This window comes from Prunus mume, linkage group LG8, assembly GCF_029339155.1.
Source record: "Prunus mume cultivar Tortuosa linkage group LG8, ASM2933915v1, whole genome shotgun sequence".
Lineage (NCBI taxonomy): Eukaryota > Viridiplantae > Streptophyta > Magnoliopsida > Rosales > Rosaceae > Prunus > Prunus mume.
In genome coordinates, this window is record NC_142705.1 from 5,407,577 (window position 1) to 5,425,960 (window position 18,384).

General features: G+C 39.6%; 4 protein-coding genes, 1 non-coding gene and 1 pseudogene across 7 annotated transcripts; 3 read left to right on the forward strand and 3 right to left on the reverse strand.

Moving 5' to 3' along the window:
* The first annotated feature begins 264 nt into the window (after window positions 1–264).
* Window positions 265–1,953, forward strand: LOC103340675 (3-hydroxy-3-methylglutaryl-coenzyme A reductase-like; annotated as a pseudogene). The gene is made up of 3 exons (XR_016122659.1): window positions 265–1,097; window positions 1,389–1,570; window positions 1,855–1,953. The product of XR_016122659.1 is annotated as a 3-hydroxy-3-methylglutaryl-coenzyme A reductase-like (transcript).
* Window positions 1,954–3,145: 1,192 nt separating this feature from the next.
* On the reverse strand, window positions 3,146–3,218 carry TRNAK-UUU (transfer RNA lysine (anticodon UUU)). The gene has a single exon. It is a non-coding gene; the product is annotated as a tRNA-Lys (tRNA).
* Window positions 3,219–3,798: 580 nt separating this feature from the next.
* LOC103340638 (thioredoxin reductase 2-like) lies at window positions 3,799–6,330 on the reverse strand. The gene is given in 3 exon segments (XM_089042743.1): window positions 3,799–4,126; window positions 5,328–5,730; window positions 5,732–6,330. Coding segments are annotated over 3 exon segments (999 nt in total). The 5' UTR covers window positions 6,257–6,330; the 3' UTR covers window positions 3,799–4,055.
* An 882-nt stretch (window positions 6,331–7,212) lies between these two features.
* LOC103340639 (GDSL esterase/lipase 5-like) lies at window positions 7,213–9,284 on the reverse strand. Its single transcript, XM_008244078.2, has 5 exons — window positions 8,958–9,284; window positions 8,752–8,870; window positions 8,427–8,657; window positions 8,069–8,327; window positions 7,213–7,765 (listed from the first exon to the last, which is right to left on the reverse strand). The coding sequence occupies exons 1-5, from the start codon at window positions 9,238–9,240 to the stop codon at window positions 7,458–7,460; spliced, it is 1,200 nt and encodes a 399-aa protein (XP_008242300.1). The 5' UTR covers window positions 9,241–9,284; the 3' UTR covers window positions 7,213–7,457.
* Window positions 9,285–9,945: 661 nt separating this feature from the next.
* SMU2 (RED family protein) lies at window positions 9,946–14,058 on the forward strand. The gene is made up of 11 exons (XM_008244079.3): window positions 9,946–10,181; window positions 10,461–10,601; window positions 10,684–10,733; window positions 10,936–11,050; window positions 11,291–11,339; window positions 11,425–11,514; window positions 11,814–11,882; window positions 11,966–12,089; window positions 12,550–12,929; window positions 13,050–13,430; window positions 13,656–14,058. The coding sequence occupies exons 1-11, from the start codon at window positions 10,135–10,137 to the stop codon at window positions 13,947–13,949; spliced, it is 1,740 nt and encodes a 579-aa protein (XP_008242301.1). The 5' UTR covers window positions 9,946–10,134; the 3' UTR covers window positions 13,950–14,058.
* Window positions 14,059–14,352: 294 nt separating this feature from the next.
* Window positions 14,353–17,438, forward strand: LOC103340641 (RING/FYVE/PHD-type zinc finger family protein). Of its 2 annotated transcripts, none has more exons than XM_008244080.2 (5): window positions 14,353–14,529; window positions 14,759–15,736; window positions 15,995–16,195; window positions 16,519–16,714; window positions 17,044–17,438. In XM_008244080.2, exons 2-5 carry the CDS (start codon window positions 14,861–14,863, stop codon window positions 17,226–17,228), a joined length of 1,458 nt encoding a protein of 485 aa, XP_008242302.1. In that variant the 5' UTR covers window positions 14,353–14,529; window positions 14,759–14,860; the 3' UTR covers window positions 17,229–17,438. The 2 variants fall into 2 exon arrangements, with proteins under 2 accessions (XP_008242302.1, XP_008242303.1); XM_008244081.3 differs by having other exon boundaries at window positions 14,823–15,736.
* The last annotated feature ends 946 nt before the right edge of the window (window positions 17,439–18,384 follow it).

The window sequence follows — 18,384 nt, forward strand, 5'->3', positions numbered from 1 at the left end:
AATAATCAAAATTTAAATTCATATTAGGAGGACAAATGGAAGCCCAACTATTCAACCGCCTCAGGGACATAGGCACATTTGTCTCAGGTGGCCCAATTGTTTTTTCTTTTTAATATATATTTATATGTTTATTTAATATTTTCCAAAAACATTCAGATAACTTTTAGGTTTCTCACGATAACATTGGAACATGTGAAATTCGACTTCTGAGGATTTCGAATTTTTCATTAGAATTGATGTTGGCTTAGTCTTAGATTTTAAATTTTTTACGTTGAAGTTTTATTGATATCATTTATTTATCTTCCTCTGCCGCTTTACCTCACCAATGGCCTCTTCGTCACTCTCTTCTTCACAGTCGCCTACTTCCTCCTCACCAGGTGGCGTGAGAAGATCCGCACGTCCGCTCCGCTCCATGTGGTGACGCTCTCAGAGATCGCCGCCATCTTCTCCCTCTTCGCCTCCGTCATCTACCTCCTCGGCTTCTTCGGCATTGACTTCGTCCAGTCCTTCGTCGCTCCCCGAACCCCGCAAGACGACGACTGGAACAACGTAGTCGGCCTCGAACCAACCCCACTGCCGCCACCAGGACCGAAAAAGGAGGAGGCGCTCCTCTCTAAGGAAGACGAGGAGATCGTCCAATCGGTGTTGTCCGGAACGACGGCGTCGTACGAGCTAGAGGCGAAACTCGGGGACTGCCGGAGAGCGGCGGCGATCCGACGCGAGGCATTGGAGCGGACGACGGGCCGTTCGCTGGAGGGTCTACCGTTGGATGGGCTTGACTATGAGTCGATACTGGGACAGTGCTGTGAGAATCCGGTGGGGTATGTGCAGATTCCGGTGGGAGTGGCCGGACCTCTGTTGCTGGACGGAAAAGAGTACATGGTGCCTTTGGCGACGACGGAGGGTACCTTGGTGGCCAGCATCGATAATGGCCTCAAGGCCATCTATGCCTCCGGTGGGGCCATCAGCGTCCTCCACAAAGACGCCATGACCAGAGCTCCAATTGTTAGGTTTGGCTCTGCCGTTAGGGCTGCAGAGCTTATGTTATTCGTCGAGGACCCTCTCAACTTCGATACTCTTGCGGCCGTTTTCAACAGGTTAATTTTCTCTGTTTGATTTTAATTTATTAGAAGAATCCCTAGATTTTCAAGCCAAAACCTTTTTATTGTAGCATGGATTGTAATTTTGTGTAATTGAGGAACAAAAAGAGGACCTATCAACCAATTTAATGAAGATTTTGTCACAACTTTAAGATGTTGATGGGCATTTGTTTATTTTTTTGAATTATTCTGTTTTTTCTTCTTCTTCTGTTGTTTACCCAATCTGCGTAGTTTCATGTAAAATATTGATAAGTTGTATATGTGATAAATGGGAGGTTCACTGCTCAGGTCTAGTAGATTTGCAAAGCTTCTGAAGATTCAATGCCAAATAGCAGGCAGGAATCTATACATCAGGTTTGCTTGCAGCACTGGAGATGCCATGGGGATGAACATGATCTCCAAGGGCGTTCAATATGTTTTAGAATACCTTCAAAATGACTTCCCTGACATGGAGGTTATAGGCATCTCTGGTAAGTTTTTTTCTCAATTTCCGTTTCTAATAATATATTTGTGAGTTGTACTGTTGTGAAATGGATCTTTCATGCTTGTTGCATGTTGTGAGGGAAAATAAGTTGCGTATATACAACGGCGTTCCAAACATTGTAATCATGTTTTAATGTTTGTTTCCCTTTGGACTTCGATTCTGAGAGAACAATTCAGTGGCATTGTTATCATAGAATTTAATATTTCAGTGGCATTTTTCTATGATTAATTAGTGGTGTTTGTTATTTATGAGCTTGTTTGGATTGCACAGGAAACTTCTGCTCAGACAAGAAAGCAGGCAGTAGGCGAGGCAATTATCAAGGAAAAGTGGTGGAAAGTACTGAAAACCAATATGGAGGGCTTAATGTGATTGGGGCTATGGCTGGTAAATCAGCACTCTTCATAGTATGCGAGCTCTCACTGCATCACCCAATTGAATCTGTGAAGAAGGAAGCCATTTATAAGCATGCCTTGCATTGAGGTACATTACAACAAATTACTGCTTCTTTTGGGGAATTTATAACTCATTCTAAATTCTAAGGAGTGAATGTCAAATGAAATGGCTCTTCACTGGTTTGAAGGGTTAGTAATAGACAAGTATGGATGGACAGCAAGGGGTAGGCCCTGGTGGCTAATGGTTAGAATGATGGGGCTCTCTTGAATGTGGACAGCTAATCTCAATTTGCGAAATTTGAACTTTTCAACAATTGGAGGAGGAACACAACTTGCATCTCAGGTGCTGAACCTATGAAGGGGCTCCCCGGTATTGGCCAGAATCGTGTGCTGTTGGCAGGGGAGGTTTCTCTTCTGCAGGATTCAATGCCAGCAACAGATCTAGCAAGGATGCAACATCCACCGAATAGACTAAACCAACCCCATTGAATCTTGACCACAGGGGCCTACTTGAGGGAAAAAAACAAGCAGCTCACCAAGGGCCTGTTGGTTGGTGGGGTTGGAGGAAGAACATGGTGGGTTCCTAATGTCACCAGGCCTCTGTGGTTATCCTTTAAAATGCTCAGCAACTTCTGCTCTTTTATCCTGCTCAAGATGTCTTGGCTCCTTAGTTTGTCTGTAATCTTTGATTTGTTTGTTAATCTATTTTCTAGCTTGTATTAACTTTTAGGGTTAAATTAAATGATTCCGAAAGGGATTTTTCGTCATTTTTCCTTTGTAGCGTTCTTCATTAGCTAGCAGGTTGTGTGTGCCTGCAATTTGCATGGAAGCTTGAACAGCCTATGGATTGCCTTTACTTGTAATTGCAATTTGTAATATTAGGTATGCGGTGCCCTTTATAACAACATGCTCTCTAACTTGATTAATTATCACAAGAATTAGGCAAGGAAGCCAATAATTTTAGTACATCTTCAAGACTAGCTAGCTTATGCAGAATTGAAGTGTCATTGTAACTTGTAACAATGTCTACATATATATATGCATGGATACAACTTTGAAAGGCAAACTGGATGCACTCACTTAATAATAGACAGAGCTAAAAAGTAAGGCAGCAAAACGGGTTGCTTTTGCTTGTTTAAGTTTAAAAGCCCAAACTACAATTGTTCTTACGCCGTCTGTGGGAATCGAACCCACGACCACGTGGTTAAAAGCCACGCGCTCTACCAGCTGAGCTAAGACGGCTTGGTATGCTAGGCTGTCCTTGTTAAAATAGTTTATACTAACCAGTTGGCTAACAAGCGATCAGTTTATGGACAGTGAACTCAGTGAAGATTTGGACAGTCCAAGATAGCTATAGGCCCGCCTAATCTGGACCTTGGAAATGCAAGACCATAATGATTTGATGGTGTTGGGCTTTTGAGGCTATTCGTATAGTTTTTATTTTTTTTATTTTTTTATTTTTGGGTGTGTGGTCAAGGGGCTATTCATATAGTTGAGATCTCTGTAGTGGTATTGCAAAATCGTTCGCAACTCCGCTTGTCAAACTTATTTCAACTTCTAATTTGATCACTATCACGATACCATAAAAAGAATCTCACAATCTGAATTCTAAGTTTAGTAAGTGAAATATACATGCTTCGCTTTGGACTTGGCATTCGCCAAGGGAGAAAGAAAATGAGGGTCTAAATGTACAACCTCGCTGTGAAAACAAGAATGTGATCAACAATGCGCTGCATGCATACATGACTGATAGGCAATTCTAATATTGAAATTTATAAAAATATCAAAATTTGGATGCAAATAACGAAATATTTTTTGCCAAAAAAAACAGTAACGAAATATTCAAATTTTCAAGCCATTCAATTCAAACTATCATATCATTGGGTTGCAGATGCCATGCCATGAAACATAGTCATCTGCGTATTATGAATAAATCCTACAATAGGAACTGTAAAATAAGTAAAAATTGTTGAAGAATGATATTTAATGGGTCCAAATACAGCTTTCTTTATCATGCATCGTTCACTAAAATTTGCTTCTAACCGAGCAGCTCTTAGATCCCTCACCAATCCGAGGTAGTCAATCCCTCTTACCCTCCTGAGATCCAATCTCTTGCAAGTAATGTTCTGCTTCCAAGGCCGCCATGCATCCTGCATCATTATAGAATGAAAGAAATCATGTATTAGAGAGCAAATAGTAACATCTTAACATGAAATTTTCTTGATGAGATTAATAACGGTGACAATCAAAGTCATCAACAATAACGTTAAGGTTAGTAGAATCAAATAAACCAGAGAACATGTAGCAGGTAGGTATCTATTCATGAGTAACTTCAGGAATTCATCTTGTGTTGTAAACAGCTTGATGAACTAAGATTGGGGGCAAAGCTTGCGCCACAATTGTACACACATGCCCAAGCTCAGGTTATCCAGTATTCAAAACAACCTTGAGGCTAACTTGACCTAGTGCACCTAAGACTAGCTCAAACTCAAGCTTAATGTCATATATAAGGCGACTCAATAATGGTCAGGGTGACATCAAGTCCTCTGCATTCAAGAAAGCGTGGAGAGTGGCTTCAGTCAAATTTCAAATTCAACCTATCTGCATATCCCAAACTACTACTTTGCTATTCACTATTCAGCCGCCAAAAGTTGGCTATGAATAGCAGAGCTCAGGCCGCCCCTAGGGTAAGAGTTAAGGTATTGTGGTAGCATTAAGCATGTGAAAGAAAGATGAATAAACAAATAACAGTTAAATGGAACACAGACGCAGCTGATCAAACTCTCAAACAAAACAAAGTCCATCAGTAACCTCTAAAACCGGAAACAAATCAGCTTTTATACACAACATGTCAGTGGGCAATTGAGGAAGAAACTTAATGAAAATCTGTCCACATGATGTTGCCATAAGCAACATTCACCAAAAAGTCTCCAGTATCATCATGGAAGGGGAGGAATGAAGTGCCCCCCAAATATACGGGAAAGGAAACGTTTTCTTACCAAACAGCCTTCGCAAGAAGACTGTCAATTTGACCTATCAAGTGAAATGCTTGTTTGAATGTGTACGACAATTTGGTATATATATATCATAACATGTATCAACACTAAGTGAGCATTTCCCTTAAAAAATAGTGAATGTATGCCTATTCACATTTTGAGCTTAGTATGCAACTCAATAAGTAGACTTCATAATTGAAATGCAATTAACATATATGCTGATCATGTTATAAGAGTATAGATTTATGAAGCTACTTCAAATTGGCATTTCAAAGTAGACATCATTTTTTAAGTTAGAACTTAGAAAGAAGGCTCATTTAAAGCTTAAGGAAGGCTATGGATTAAGAAGAGTTACCAGTTCCAGCGGCAGTGACAGCCTGCCTATACTTCTTGTCCTGAACATCGCCTGCAGCAAAAACTCCTCTTACACTGGTCTGCGTAGTGCCTGGCTTCGTTGCAACATACCCATCAGGATGAAGCTCCAATTGTCCACCCAAAAACTTAGTCGCCGGTTCGTGCCCTATTGCAAAGAAGAGACCTGAAACCTTCAAATCCGAAACCTCCCCAGTCACCAAATTCTTCACCTTCAGCCCTCCCAGAACCCCCTTCTCTCCCCCATAGGCCTCCACCACCTCCGAGTTCCACACAACTCTGATTTTCGGGTTGCTCAGGGCCCGATTCTGCATAATCTTCGAAGCCCGAAATGCGTCCCTGCGGTGAATTATGTGCCCTTCTGACCCGTACTTGGTGAGAAAATTTAGCCTCCTCCATGGCCGAATCACCTCCTCCGATCACCGCCAGCGGCTTGTTCCGAAATATCGGGGCGGCACCGTCGCAAACAGCGCAGGCCGAAATACCGCGGTTCCAGAAGCAGCCCTCGCCTTCGCCGGAGCCGGGAAATACGAGGCGCTTGGCGACGGCGCCAGTTGCCACAACAACGGAGTCGGCGAGCACGGTCTTTGAATCGGTGAAGACCTTGAAGGGGGTGCTGGAGAAGTCGACTTTGTTGACCGTTTCGGTGAAGATCTCAGTGCCGAAACGGAGAGACTGGTTCCGGCCGCGGTCCATGAGCTCGCCGCCCATAATTCCTTCGGGGAAGCCCGGGAAGTTCTCGACGTCGGTGGTGGTGGTGAGCTGGCCTCCGGGGGCGATGTCGTTGGCCATCCAGCCCTCGAATAGGATCGGCTTCAGCTCCGCTCGAGCGGCGTAAATGGCCGCCGTGTGCGCAGCCGGGTCGCTGCCGATGATGCAGAGCTTGGTCTTTAGGGTTTGCAGGTCGCCCATGGCTGACGCTAGTTTGGGCGCTGACGTGTAGGCCGAAGACGAAGGGAATGACAAAGACGAAGGCAATGACGAAAACGAGCGGTAAAATTTCATATTTTTAAACGAATACAATGTTTATGCCCCAAGGCCCAAACAGAGCAGAACGCCAACCAAAGAACTGGTCAAACAAACTTACTAGTCAGCGGTCGCGGCCAATTTCGTATCCAAACGCGTTTTTTATTCTTGCCCAAGCTCGCTTTCTGCTATAACACCAATATGTCTCCAAAAAAAAAACGATTCTTTCGAACATTGTACGACCCTAATAAGAATATTAGTCTTACCACATTTTTTATACTATAATTTTATATTACATGATGTGACGGCTGATGTGTATATACCACATCATGTAAAATACTAGTTTTTATTTTTTTAATTTTATCTATTAAAATACACTTCATTCATTTAATTAATGTGGCATATGATATGGATATGCCACATCATATGGTATAGAAATATGGGATAATAATATGGTAAGTGTAGCATTACTCTAAGAAAATATGTTTTTCTTTCTTGATCGTTAGTTCTCACTTCGGTTTTTGGAGGGAGGGTTGGGGGCCTCGAAGATTTTAGGGAACCTGGCTTCAACATATCACTCAAGACATATTTATGTTTGTTGTTATTTTTACTTAGTGCCAGTTTGACATTGCTTATTTGGAGTGATAAGTGATTTTTTAAAAGTTTTGAGAAGCCCAACCCGTTTGGTAAACTGCGAAAAAATCACTTACTGTTAAAAATTCTTTGTGAGATAAAGTTATAAGGGAAAGCACTAATGAAGTGCTTTCATTTTCTGATTATGCAAGAATCAGTTTCGAAGAGATGTTGGGTTTAATGATTATGCAGGAATTATTTTCTGATTATGCGTAAAATCAATACCAACAACACTTTTAACAAAAATTTTACCAAATGCCAAACTGCTTTCTCTCACAGCAAATTTGATAGCGATTATTTTCACAGCACAACAATGCCAAACTGGCCCTTAATATTATTCGCAAATAGGTTTATGGAGGCCGAATCCCAAACGTAGGAGACTGGCTTTGCTAAGAAGTTAACTATGACAAGGACAACACACATCATCACATACAAATTGCATATATCAACTGAACTTCTAGCCCTTCACTGAAGGGCAGGCTGCAGGGTAAGCTACCTTGGTCCTGTCCTGCTACTATTTTAGAAGTGAAAAGTGATCTTGTGCTTCTGGGTCATCAACCATATAGCCAATAGTGAGCTTCTCCTCATCAACTGAGAAGAGCTCTTCTAGGTTGTATGGCCCTACAGAGGAAGGGGCCCCATTCCAGAGGGCCTTTGCAAGCTGCTCATGGATCCTCTCAGTGGGGTGAAAAGAATCCCACCATACATAATCATCAGCATTTTCACATAATTGGTAATCTTTAACTTCCTTCGTGCCTCCACAGGTGAAGATGCCCCCATAGGGTCCAGTCCCACAGCAAGCATTCACTCCATCCTTGTAACCTACACAGTAAATGTCAGATTAAAATGACCATTTTCCTTGAGTGAGTGATTATTTTGCCAAAGTTAGGAAGGGGGAGGGGGATTTTCTCACACACACACACACACACTATCAAAGTGTTACGATGTTTCGAACCTGAAATCATTGATTAAGATCCCCACCAAAGATCATTTAGTAATTTAATCTATCTAACCCCTTTCTATGTTGTGCTTTGCCTGGTCACAGGGGATCACTACTTTTCTTATATTTTAATGGTGCTATTGTAAGTTTGGGAAGAAAATAAAAATAACATAAAGCATAGTTACCATGTTTGTAGGGATTATCTATTCTGTCCTGGAGCCAATCATAAAAATTGGAGGTGCTGTACTTGAACTGTTTGAGCATATATTCAAGGCTTGTGAGCACAGTTTTTAAAGCATTGTTATGTGCTAGAGCAAGGGCAGAAGCTGCTTCAAAGCAACCCCCTCCACTGGCTTTGTGGTTCAGAGCTCTAAAGGCAGGCAAGCAACCAAGTGGACACAACCTTAGGAAAGCAAATTTTCTACCCCCTTTCCCATACAACACCTGCAAAAAACAAAAAGAAAAAAAAAGGGTCAACTCAAAAGTCAACAGGCCTTGTTTTGAAGACCCTCTGCAATGAAAAGCAGGTTTGATAAGGCTTACTTGGATTGCCTGTGTCAAGTTTCCAATGACCATCCCCACATATTGTTCAGGGTCATATTGTTCTTGCATTTTTGGGTTGGCCAAATAACCACCCATGTAATCATTGCTCCCAATACTAATGAAATAAACTGCTTCTGATATCACTTCCTTTGCTTTCACTTCTCCAAACTTTTCTGTTAGTGATTTCTGCACCTCTTCAAAGTTTTTCAATTGTGTCTGAAGATCAATCACCTAAAATTGAACAATTCGATTCAAATTATTATGTACACAAAATAAGAAGATCTCTAGTGATTCATAGCCATATAAAGACTAAAATTTGCCATACCAATCCTTGATTGGTTTCAGGAAGGACGCCAGCCCCAGCAGATGCAAAGTTAACACCATTTGTGTAATCAGCAGAAGGTTGTAAAAATGGAGGGATCAGTGGCAGCTTTGCATAGTCCGCTGCATCATTAGCATACAAAACATTATACCACATCTTTCTATACTTCTTTATTTTGATTATGCAAATATATTTATATAAATACTTACCTATGTAATCTACGATGATACGACCGTTAGAAAAGCGTCCCGTGGGGTGTTCGAAGAAGCCGTTCTGCCCATACGGCTTGTAATGTGCTTGGTTCTCAGGAATGGTGTTGATGTAATTGTTGTTCCCAGGATCTACAGTTGAGTCACCAAAAGTGAATAAGGCAACAGTCCTGCTGCTCAATGTGTGATCACTAGCGCATGATCCAAACACAATTGACAACAGCAGAGTGCTCACACAGATGAGGATTGAGTGATCCAAGAGAGAATTCTGCAGGCTTGCCATTTGACAAGTTGAATATTACTGACTTCTGTCCTCTAGGTACCTAGAAATCCTTATGTGTAAGAATATATCAAGAGGTTTAGATACTCTTGGCTAGTAAAGGCCAAGCTTTCAAGAGTTTTTAATAACCAAAAGCTACCTTGTAATTATCAGCCTAAATTTGTCCATTAGTTTAGCACCAATAATTCACAATTCACTGGATATACTACCATATATAAAGTAAGGGTTAAGGGGAGGACCATGATCAATTGCATAGGTTGTCGAGCCACGTTGAAATTCACAAGCACGAATAATGCTAGAATGGTCACATTTTTTTACTATTATAACTAATCATATGATGTGACAGTTAATATGTTAATTAACAATTTAAGAATATATAAAATAATTGACAACGAATGTAATATGTACACGTAAACTATTTATAATTTTTATTATTTCCATACCCAAATCCTTTCAATTTGCGGTGCACAAGCATGTTTAAGGATTCAAACGAATTAAGTTCTCCTCCTTGTTGATCAAGGACAAGCTTGCAAGAGAAGTGCATAGTCCAGTGAGGTTTGACCAAAAGAAAAAAAATGTCCGCCGAAGGATGCGGTCCAAAGGAGCTAGTGAGGTGACCCGAAACGATGTCGTTTTTGATTGAGTTGTCAACTTAATTCTCACGAATTAGAAAAAGAAAAAAGAGAGAGAAAGAAGCCAAAATTGAAGAACGGTGCGTTTCAACTTTCAAGCATGCGTATATACAGAAGGCTATATCCGTAATTTAGCGCGCAACGAAATCCTCCTGCCTGCATCTTGTTCCAGCGACCTCGTTTCGCCAATTCGCCACTGCTGCAAACCCTAACTGTTGCCATTTGAAGAAGCTCCCTCAACCCTGATTTTAATTCAGTTGCATCAATGACGTCGTCAAAGAAACATCACAAGGAGAAAGTTATTCGCCGCAAGTGAGTTAAAGTTCAATTTGTTTCGTTCTCTGTACAACACACAGCTTCTAATTCAACGTTTAACATGCAGCGTAGTCGATATGGGCATCAGCACCATGTTAATTTTTTCTAAAGCTTAAATTTTTATTATTATTTTATTAATTTTGTACCCTTTTCTGTGTGGGTAATGAACCTGTTTTGCTAAAATCTGGGATTAAGTTAGCTTTACAGACATTGAAAAACGAATTTTTGAATGTAGATTATGTGTTTGATGTTATGTTTATATGGTGCTGCATGCAGAGAGGAGAAAGCAGAACAGCCGGAGTTGCCAAAATACAGAGACAGAGCAAAGGAGCGAAGAGAAGATCAAAATCCTGATTATGAGCAGACTGAATTGGGTTCTTTTCATGCCGTTGCGCCTCCTGGGAATGTTGATCTCCGGTTATTATCTAAACTTTCATGTTTTACTTGACAATGGCTCTGCTGTTTATTAGCATAATCATATTTGCAATGGTATTTGCAGGGCAGCTGAAGCACAGAAGTTATCCATTGAGAAGAGCAAGTATCTTGGAGGTACGTGTTACTAATTAAAATAGAAAAAAAAAATCCCAATGTGTTATTCAAACAAATTGCGATAGAAGTAACCTTGCATTTGTTGCTATGTGTAAGAATTCATGAAAACAGATAGTCAATAGTTTTATTGGCTAGCCATTTTGTGTAAATGCGGAAAGGCATTATTCTTATCTTTATGCTGAACGGGATTAATTCTGTTCAGGTGATGTGGAACACACGCATTTGGTCAAAGGATTGGATTACGCTTTACTTAACAAAATAAGAAGCGAGATTGACAAAAAGCCAGATGCTGAAGATGAGGCTGATGCAAAATCTAGGTAATTGTATATGGTTACTTGTCCTAATTGTCAGGCTATGCCATACATTCCCATTTATATTTACGATTTCAGTAATTAAATTTGGCAAACATGATGTAGAAGGATTAGAGTCTGTGTTGATACTGGCCATTTCAAGTGTTAATATGAGTTATTATTCTAGAGATGTATGGCAAATGTCAATAAACTTCTTTAGCTTTGTCATAGTGTGTGTGCTAACATGTGTTTTCTGTTCTCTGACAGGGCATCTAAGGAAGACCAAAAATTGTCATTTCGAACTGCAACTGCAAAGGTGTGTTACTTTTGGTGATATGATGAGGTAGTTTTGTTCTTAAATCTTGAATTGTTTGCATTGATGTCTAATTTCTGTGTTTCAGTCGGTGTATCAATGCATAGTCAAGCCACAAGCTGTTATAAAAACCAATGAGATGTTCCTTCCTGGTAGGATGTCATTTATTTTCAACATGGTAAGAGTCTTGGTTGCTCTTTTTATTTTAAGCCTGCATATTTTAGAGCAGAGTAGTCTTTTTGGGATAATTTTGGGCTCATGTTTTAAGCTTGCGTGAACCCTGATAAAAGTTGGGTGGCTTGTTCGGGATCACTTTGTGTTTGGTTGCCACCTGAAGCATGCATGGTAGTTCAACTATGAGTAGAAGTGCTCTGTACACACTTCTTAAAGAGTACTGAGCTTACTTTTGGATAATCAATGAATTTGATCTCTCATTTTCCTAACTTCTGTATCATTTTCTCTTATTCCACATATCAGGAGGGTGGATACACTCATGATATCCCAACCACCTTGCATAGGAGCAAAGCCGACTGTCCGCAACCAGAGGTTAAAATTCTTTTGATCCTTGGTGCGCTTGTCCTTTTAGTGTTGGACTGTTATGCTGATTTTGGCTTCTACTTATTGTTCAGGAAATGGTAACTGTCAGTGTTGATGGTTCTGTGCTTGATCGAATTGCTAAAATTATGTCATATCTTCGTCTTGGATCTTCTGGAAAGGTTCTCAAGAAGAAAAAGAAGGAGAAAGATGCAAAAGGTAATTTCCCTATCCTGCTTTTGGTCAAAAGTAACTGGAAATCATCAGTTCTATATGCAACATTAGGTTCTTGATACAATTGTCTGTAATATACTGTGAGTAGTTCTCTTTTTAAGTCAAACCAAAGCGATATATAAAGCATGTATTTGAAAACATTGTTTACGATAAAAATTGTACAGATGTTATGCCTAAATGTGGTCAACTGAATTTTTTTAGAGATAAACTAGACCAAACTAAACTAATTTGTATCAGAATTCCTTCTTGTGTGTTTGGTATAACTTACCTAATATTGTCTGGGATGCTGGCATTTTGGTGTATACTGTGAGGGTTGAAGAGATAATATTTCATAACCCATTTTGAGATTTCTCATCAATTGTTTTCATCCTTCATCCTATCTACCTTTTATCATTGTTTATTTGTTGATTATTTAATCAAGTTCTTTTCTTGGTCCTTGTTTTAGTTATGGGAAAGATTTCAATTATTGGTAATGAATATGTTGAAGAGGATAAGCCCTCGAAGCCTGATGCTGGGACTTCGAAGAATGAAACTAAAAGAGAGATTTTGCCTCCACCTCCACCTCCACCTCCTGGTCCTCCCCCTAGGAAAAATCATATAGATTCAAAAGCACAACAAGGCCCAACTATGGCTAGAGCAGATGAGGATGACATTTTTGTTGGGGATGGTGTTGACTATGCTATTCCTGGTAAGGATTTGAGTCAAAGCCCTCTCTCTGAGGACATGGAAGAGTCTCCCCGGAACAAGGAAAAAGTTTCTTATTTTGATGAACCTGTTTATGGTCCCGTCCAACCCTATGGGGCGCCTCAGGAATGGCAAGAAACAGTATGTTGATCCTCTTCTTTCTTCATTTTGAAGATTGTTGTACAAACTGTGTTTCTAAACAGAAACTTGACTTGCATTTTTTAATAGATGAGTAATTCTCTGTTCATTGTTTGGATTTAGAATGGATACGATGCAACACAAACACAAATGGCTGGGGCCTACCAGGGTGAGTGGCCGGCGGAGTACCAATATGCTGAGCAAATGGCTTATCCTGAACAGTACCTCCAGCCAAATATGGAGGGTTATGATGTGGAAGCAGGCCTAAACATACAGGATCCACGCTTTATGACTCAAGAAGAGAAGGATCGGGGTTTAGGATCTGTGTTCAAGCGTGATGACCAAAGACTTCAACAATTGAGGGAGAAAGATGCCCGAGAAAAGGATCCCAACTTCATCTCAGAGAGTTATTCTGAATGTTACCCTGGCTATCAAGAGTATAATCGGGAGATCGTTGACAGCGACGATGAAGATGACTTGTCAAAAATGGATATGGGTGGACGAGTAAGTTTCTGATTAAACCAATAATCTTGTTCATACTGCCTAGGAAGTGTGCTTCATTCTGTAGCTTAGTTTTGTATGACATTCAACATATTGGAGAAAATACTTTAGTGGCAATTCTTTGTTTGCTTCTATGAATGATCATCTAACAGTTATAGGCGCAACATTATAGTTATTGTTACAAATTACAATCGGTGCTTATGTATTTGTTAAAATATTTCTGAACAGGCTAAGGGTCGTCTTCACCGATGGGACTTTGAGACGGAAGAAGAATGGGCAACATACAATGAGCAGAAGGAAGCTATGCCAAAGGCAGCATTCCAGTTTGGCGTGAAGATGCAAGATGGTCGAAAGACTCGAAAGCAAAACAAGGACCAGAAGATCACTAATGATCTGCACAAGATCAACAAGATACTTGCCAGAAAGAAGATGGATAAGGACATCGATGGAGAGGGGGGTGGCGGCGGTGGTGGCGGCCATTACGACGATGATGTACAGCCTGGCAAGAAGCTTCGTGTTTGAATTGAAGCTAGTTAGTTAGGTTAACAAATTGTAATATTTATTGGGAAAATTTTGATGTACCTTAACTGCTTTGAAGTGAATGGGAAATATGAGAAACCATTTCCTTTTCCTTGTTTGGATGTTTGATAAAAACTAATGTAAAAATTATAAATAACATCGAAAATTTAGCAGTTGCATTACAACAGAAGTACATTTATGGTCCTGAATTAATTTTTTAATTAATAATAATAAACCTCCACAAGTAGCAAGAAGCAAGCTAACTAAAACGACACTTTCACACGTGATGTATTGTCGTAAAACGACATGTCGTTTTTTATGCTTTTTTATTTTTTTATTTTTTATAATTTTTAACGTGTGAGGAGGAGGGACGTAGTGTTGGTATATGATCCACACCGAAAGTCTTTTCGTATATCTCAAGAACCCGGCTGTCGTGTATCTTCGTCTTCTTCTTCTTGCTCTTCGTGCACAATTGAATGTTTTTTGGCTATCGTAAAACCCTAAAATACAGTGAGAGAAAATCTCAAGGCGAACCAATTCTTTTCTCAATTTTATTCAATTAACAGCTCGATTCGATAAACAGGTATGTTTTCCATTGCTCTGTTCTCTTATTTATCTGTTATTTCTTTCATTCTGAATTAAATAACCCTAGAACAAACAAGAAGCAAATTCCAATTCCTCATATATGTTTTCGAGAAAAGATAATTACTTTACGAATTATTTTCATTGTTCAGCTGCATATAAGGTTCTTGTTAGTTTCCTTTAATTCGTTTCTGAATATTCACCTTGCTTTTGCTTTGTAAATTGCACAGTTGATTCTTTCCTGCGCTTTCTTTGGGTTTGAGTTTTGTAACATATGCTGATTTCGAATACCAGCCAAATCTGGAAACTTGTGTAGTGCTTGGAAAAATCGCATGGCGAGCTTTGAGGGGAGAGTTTCGTATTCGTCCCTTCCTAAGATAGACAAACGCCAAACCCAATTCCACTATGATGATGAATTCATCGGCTCCGAATGGACTGAGCCAGAAGACGGTGCTAAAGTTAGTTATCCCCCAGTAGCCTCCAAGCCCTTGAAACAAGATTATGCATTCCAGTTTCCCCTTGAATCCGAAGATTTTATTGATGGCAGCGGATATGATTCTAGCGAGGAGCCTTGTGATTCAGCTCAGACTAATATGAATCCCGAGGTCAACTTGAAGAATGTGCTGAGTGGGATGGTTGCCATTCTGACTGGTCGGAACAAAGCTCCGGGTCCTCCATCAGACAAGCAGCTACCCAATTCGAATGTTTCATTTCTGGGCTCAGAAAAGAATGGTGAAACCTACTTGCACTCCTCGGTCTACACACCCAGTGCTCCACCCCTTCTTGAAACAACTGCATTTGATTATAATGCTTACAAAGATGTTTTGGAGGCTGAGCCCCCTGAGTGGCTTCCTGATAGTTCGACTACAGTTTGCATGCAGTGCACTTTTCCTTTCACTGCTCTTACTCGTGGGAGACATCATTGTCGCTTCTGTGGTGGTGTTTTCTGCCGAACATGTAGTAAAGGAAGGTGCTTGTTGCCTGTCAAGTTTAGGGAGAGGAATCCACAAAGGGTCTGTGATGCCTGCTATGATAGGCTAGACCCTTTGCAGGGTATTCTTATCAACAACATTAGCAATGCTTCACAAGCAGCAAAGCATGATGTCATGGATTGGACATGTACAAGAGGATGGTTAAATCTTCCTGTTGGTTTTTCCATGGAACATGAAATATACAAAGCATCCAACACATTGAGAAGTTATTCCCAGGTGCAATTTTGAATTTCATTGAAGTTTCCTTAAGTTACTTGTCTTCCCACCATTCTGGATTAATAGTTTCCTGCTTTATCGTTTCATAGAGTGCATTGCAAATACTGATTGAATACTTCTTTCATTTCATGTACTCGGAAACTAGCTTAAAATGGCTTTTAAAGAGTTGTAAAATCAATATATAACTGGTTAAATCAGCCCATTTATTAAGCTGTTTTATGACATCTTGTGTAATGAATGTTTCTTGGGATTGGACAGGTTGCTAGGTTGAATCCTGAGAGGTCCATACCCTTAGCTGTTCTCAGAGGAGCCAAAGGCCTGGCAATCTTAACAGTTGCTAAAGCTGGTGTGCTTCTTTCATACAAACTTGGTACTGGTTTGGTAATTGCTCGAAGGTCAGATGGATCATGGTCTGCTCCATCATCCATATTTTCTGTTGGCTTAGGATGGGGTGCACAGGTATGCAATCTTTTCATTGTTAAAATGTTATATATATTTTTCTTTTATTGCCTTGCTATTAATTATTTGAATATGCTTCAGTTTGAAGAAAGGACAGAGTAGTAAGATAAGAACCCATATGCATTAATTGTAGATTTAAAAGTAAAAAAACAATTCACATGCATCTGCCTGTATCAATTTCTTTTTAACTGAAGTCATAAAATTGGTTCATTTAGTCTCTCCCTATTCATTAAGTTGGGAATTTCTTAATATTGGCCAGAATTTTGTACTTAGTTCTATCCAAGGTGGTAATCTTTTTATTGCCATTGTTTTTTTATTCCCAGGTTGGGGGTGAGCTCATGGACTTCATAATTGTACTTCATGACTTAAAAGCTGTGAAAACGTTTTGTAGTCGCATGCATTTTTCTCTTGGTGCTGGCTGTAGCGTTGCTGCAGGACCTATTGGTAGAGTGCTGGAAGCAGATATGCGTGCTGGAGACAGAGGTTCTGGAATGTGCTATACCTACAGTTGTAGTAAAGGTGCGATAACATTTAGACTCAAAATGCTTGTATTAGTGTATCAGCATTTTGTACATATCGGAACTCGGCATGTGGGGCATGCTGGGGCATGAATATAAACTTGCCACACTTTGCAATAGAGCATCCAATTTTGTCACAACGCAGTCTGTCCCCATGCTCTATTTTTTTTGTCAAATTCCCGAGTTTGTCAGCCATTATTCTTCCATGACTCCGCCCTTTACTCTTTTTGAATCCATGGTAGAACTGTTTAATGCATTTTGAGGTTCTGTGTGCGGAAAGCATGGGAAAAGAGCTGACTCCTGATTTAGCGATGTTCCAATGTTTGACAGGTGCATTTGTAGGAGTATCACTGGAAGGGAACATCGTGGCCACAAGGATGGATACCAATCTACAATTTTATGGTGACCCTTACCTGACGACTTCGGATATACTACTCGGAACAGTGGACAGACCAAAGGCTGCTGAGCCCCTGTATACCGCACTTGAAAACCTCTACTCCAGTCTACAGTGCTAGATCTTGTTGGATCTCTTATGACAACTTGCTGAAGCTTTCTGTTCAGAATTATTTTCTTAATTCCTCACCTTTGGTTTGTAATTGTACATTAAAAGGTTAATAGGTGTTGGCTTATATTTTTATCTGCATAAAGGAGAACGAAGATGGCCACACTTGGAACTGCACTTGTATATAAGAAACCAATATAATTTTAAGACTTATTTATTGATATGACCCCTGTGCACTGACTCAATTCCCCCCCTTATACTTGCATTTCGTGTCTCACCTTATCAAATTTGTCAATTTCTTTTGTAATACTTTTAAGTTGCTGATGTGGTGTGGGCATTTTAGTAATTTAGCTAATAAAAATTTATAATCTAAATTAAATACAACACACATTAGAAAGTTTAAATATTATATAAATATAAAAATAAGAAGTGAAAAAACTTACAAAATTAAAAGGTAGACCCAACAGCCCCTTCCCCACCCACCTCCCCTCCCCACCCTGCCATGTGAAATTATGTTTACGGAATTTTCAGTTCTGGACTGGTGATCAAAATTCCAATTCTGGCCTGGTGATCAAAATATTACGTTGTTGGTAGTAGGCTCAGTCTCGTGCATGTATTCAATCACCATTAGACTTCTCACGTGTTATCTATATATATATAAAGCAAAAGGCAGAGAATGATAAAACATTCAAAATACTTGAAAATGCCTTTGGTTAATTCAAACAGAATTGAAATTATTAATTAAACGAGGATAATATAATAAATTCACATTTTTATATTAAATAAAAATAAAAATAATAACAAAATCAGATAATATGTCATACATTTTTAATAACGTCACCATTACTTAGCCTGTCATGGGCCCACATGAGTCCTTTTCAATATTTCACAATATTATACAAGTCCGATGTTTATCAGAGGCATAATTGGTTGCCCAAAAGAAACTTAATAGGTGGTTGCCCAAAAGAAACTTAATGGGAAATATATATTTTGATTTGGAGTTTCTCCAAAAAGGTTAACTTTGCTTACTATGCGTATTGACGAAGTCAGTCCTATTTCTGTTTATAAAAAAAAAAAAAAAAAAAAAGGAAGTCCTATTTCTGTTTATTGAAAAAAAAGGAAGTGTTATTTCTTACCGAGAAAGAACTCTCAACTTCATGTCTATTAAG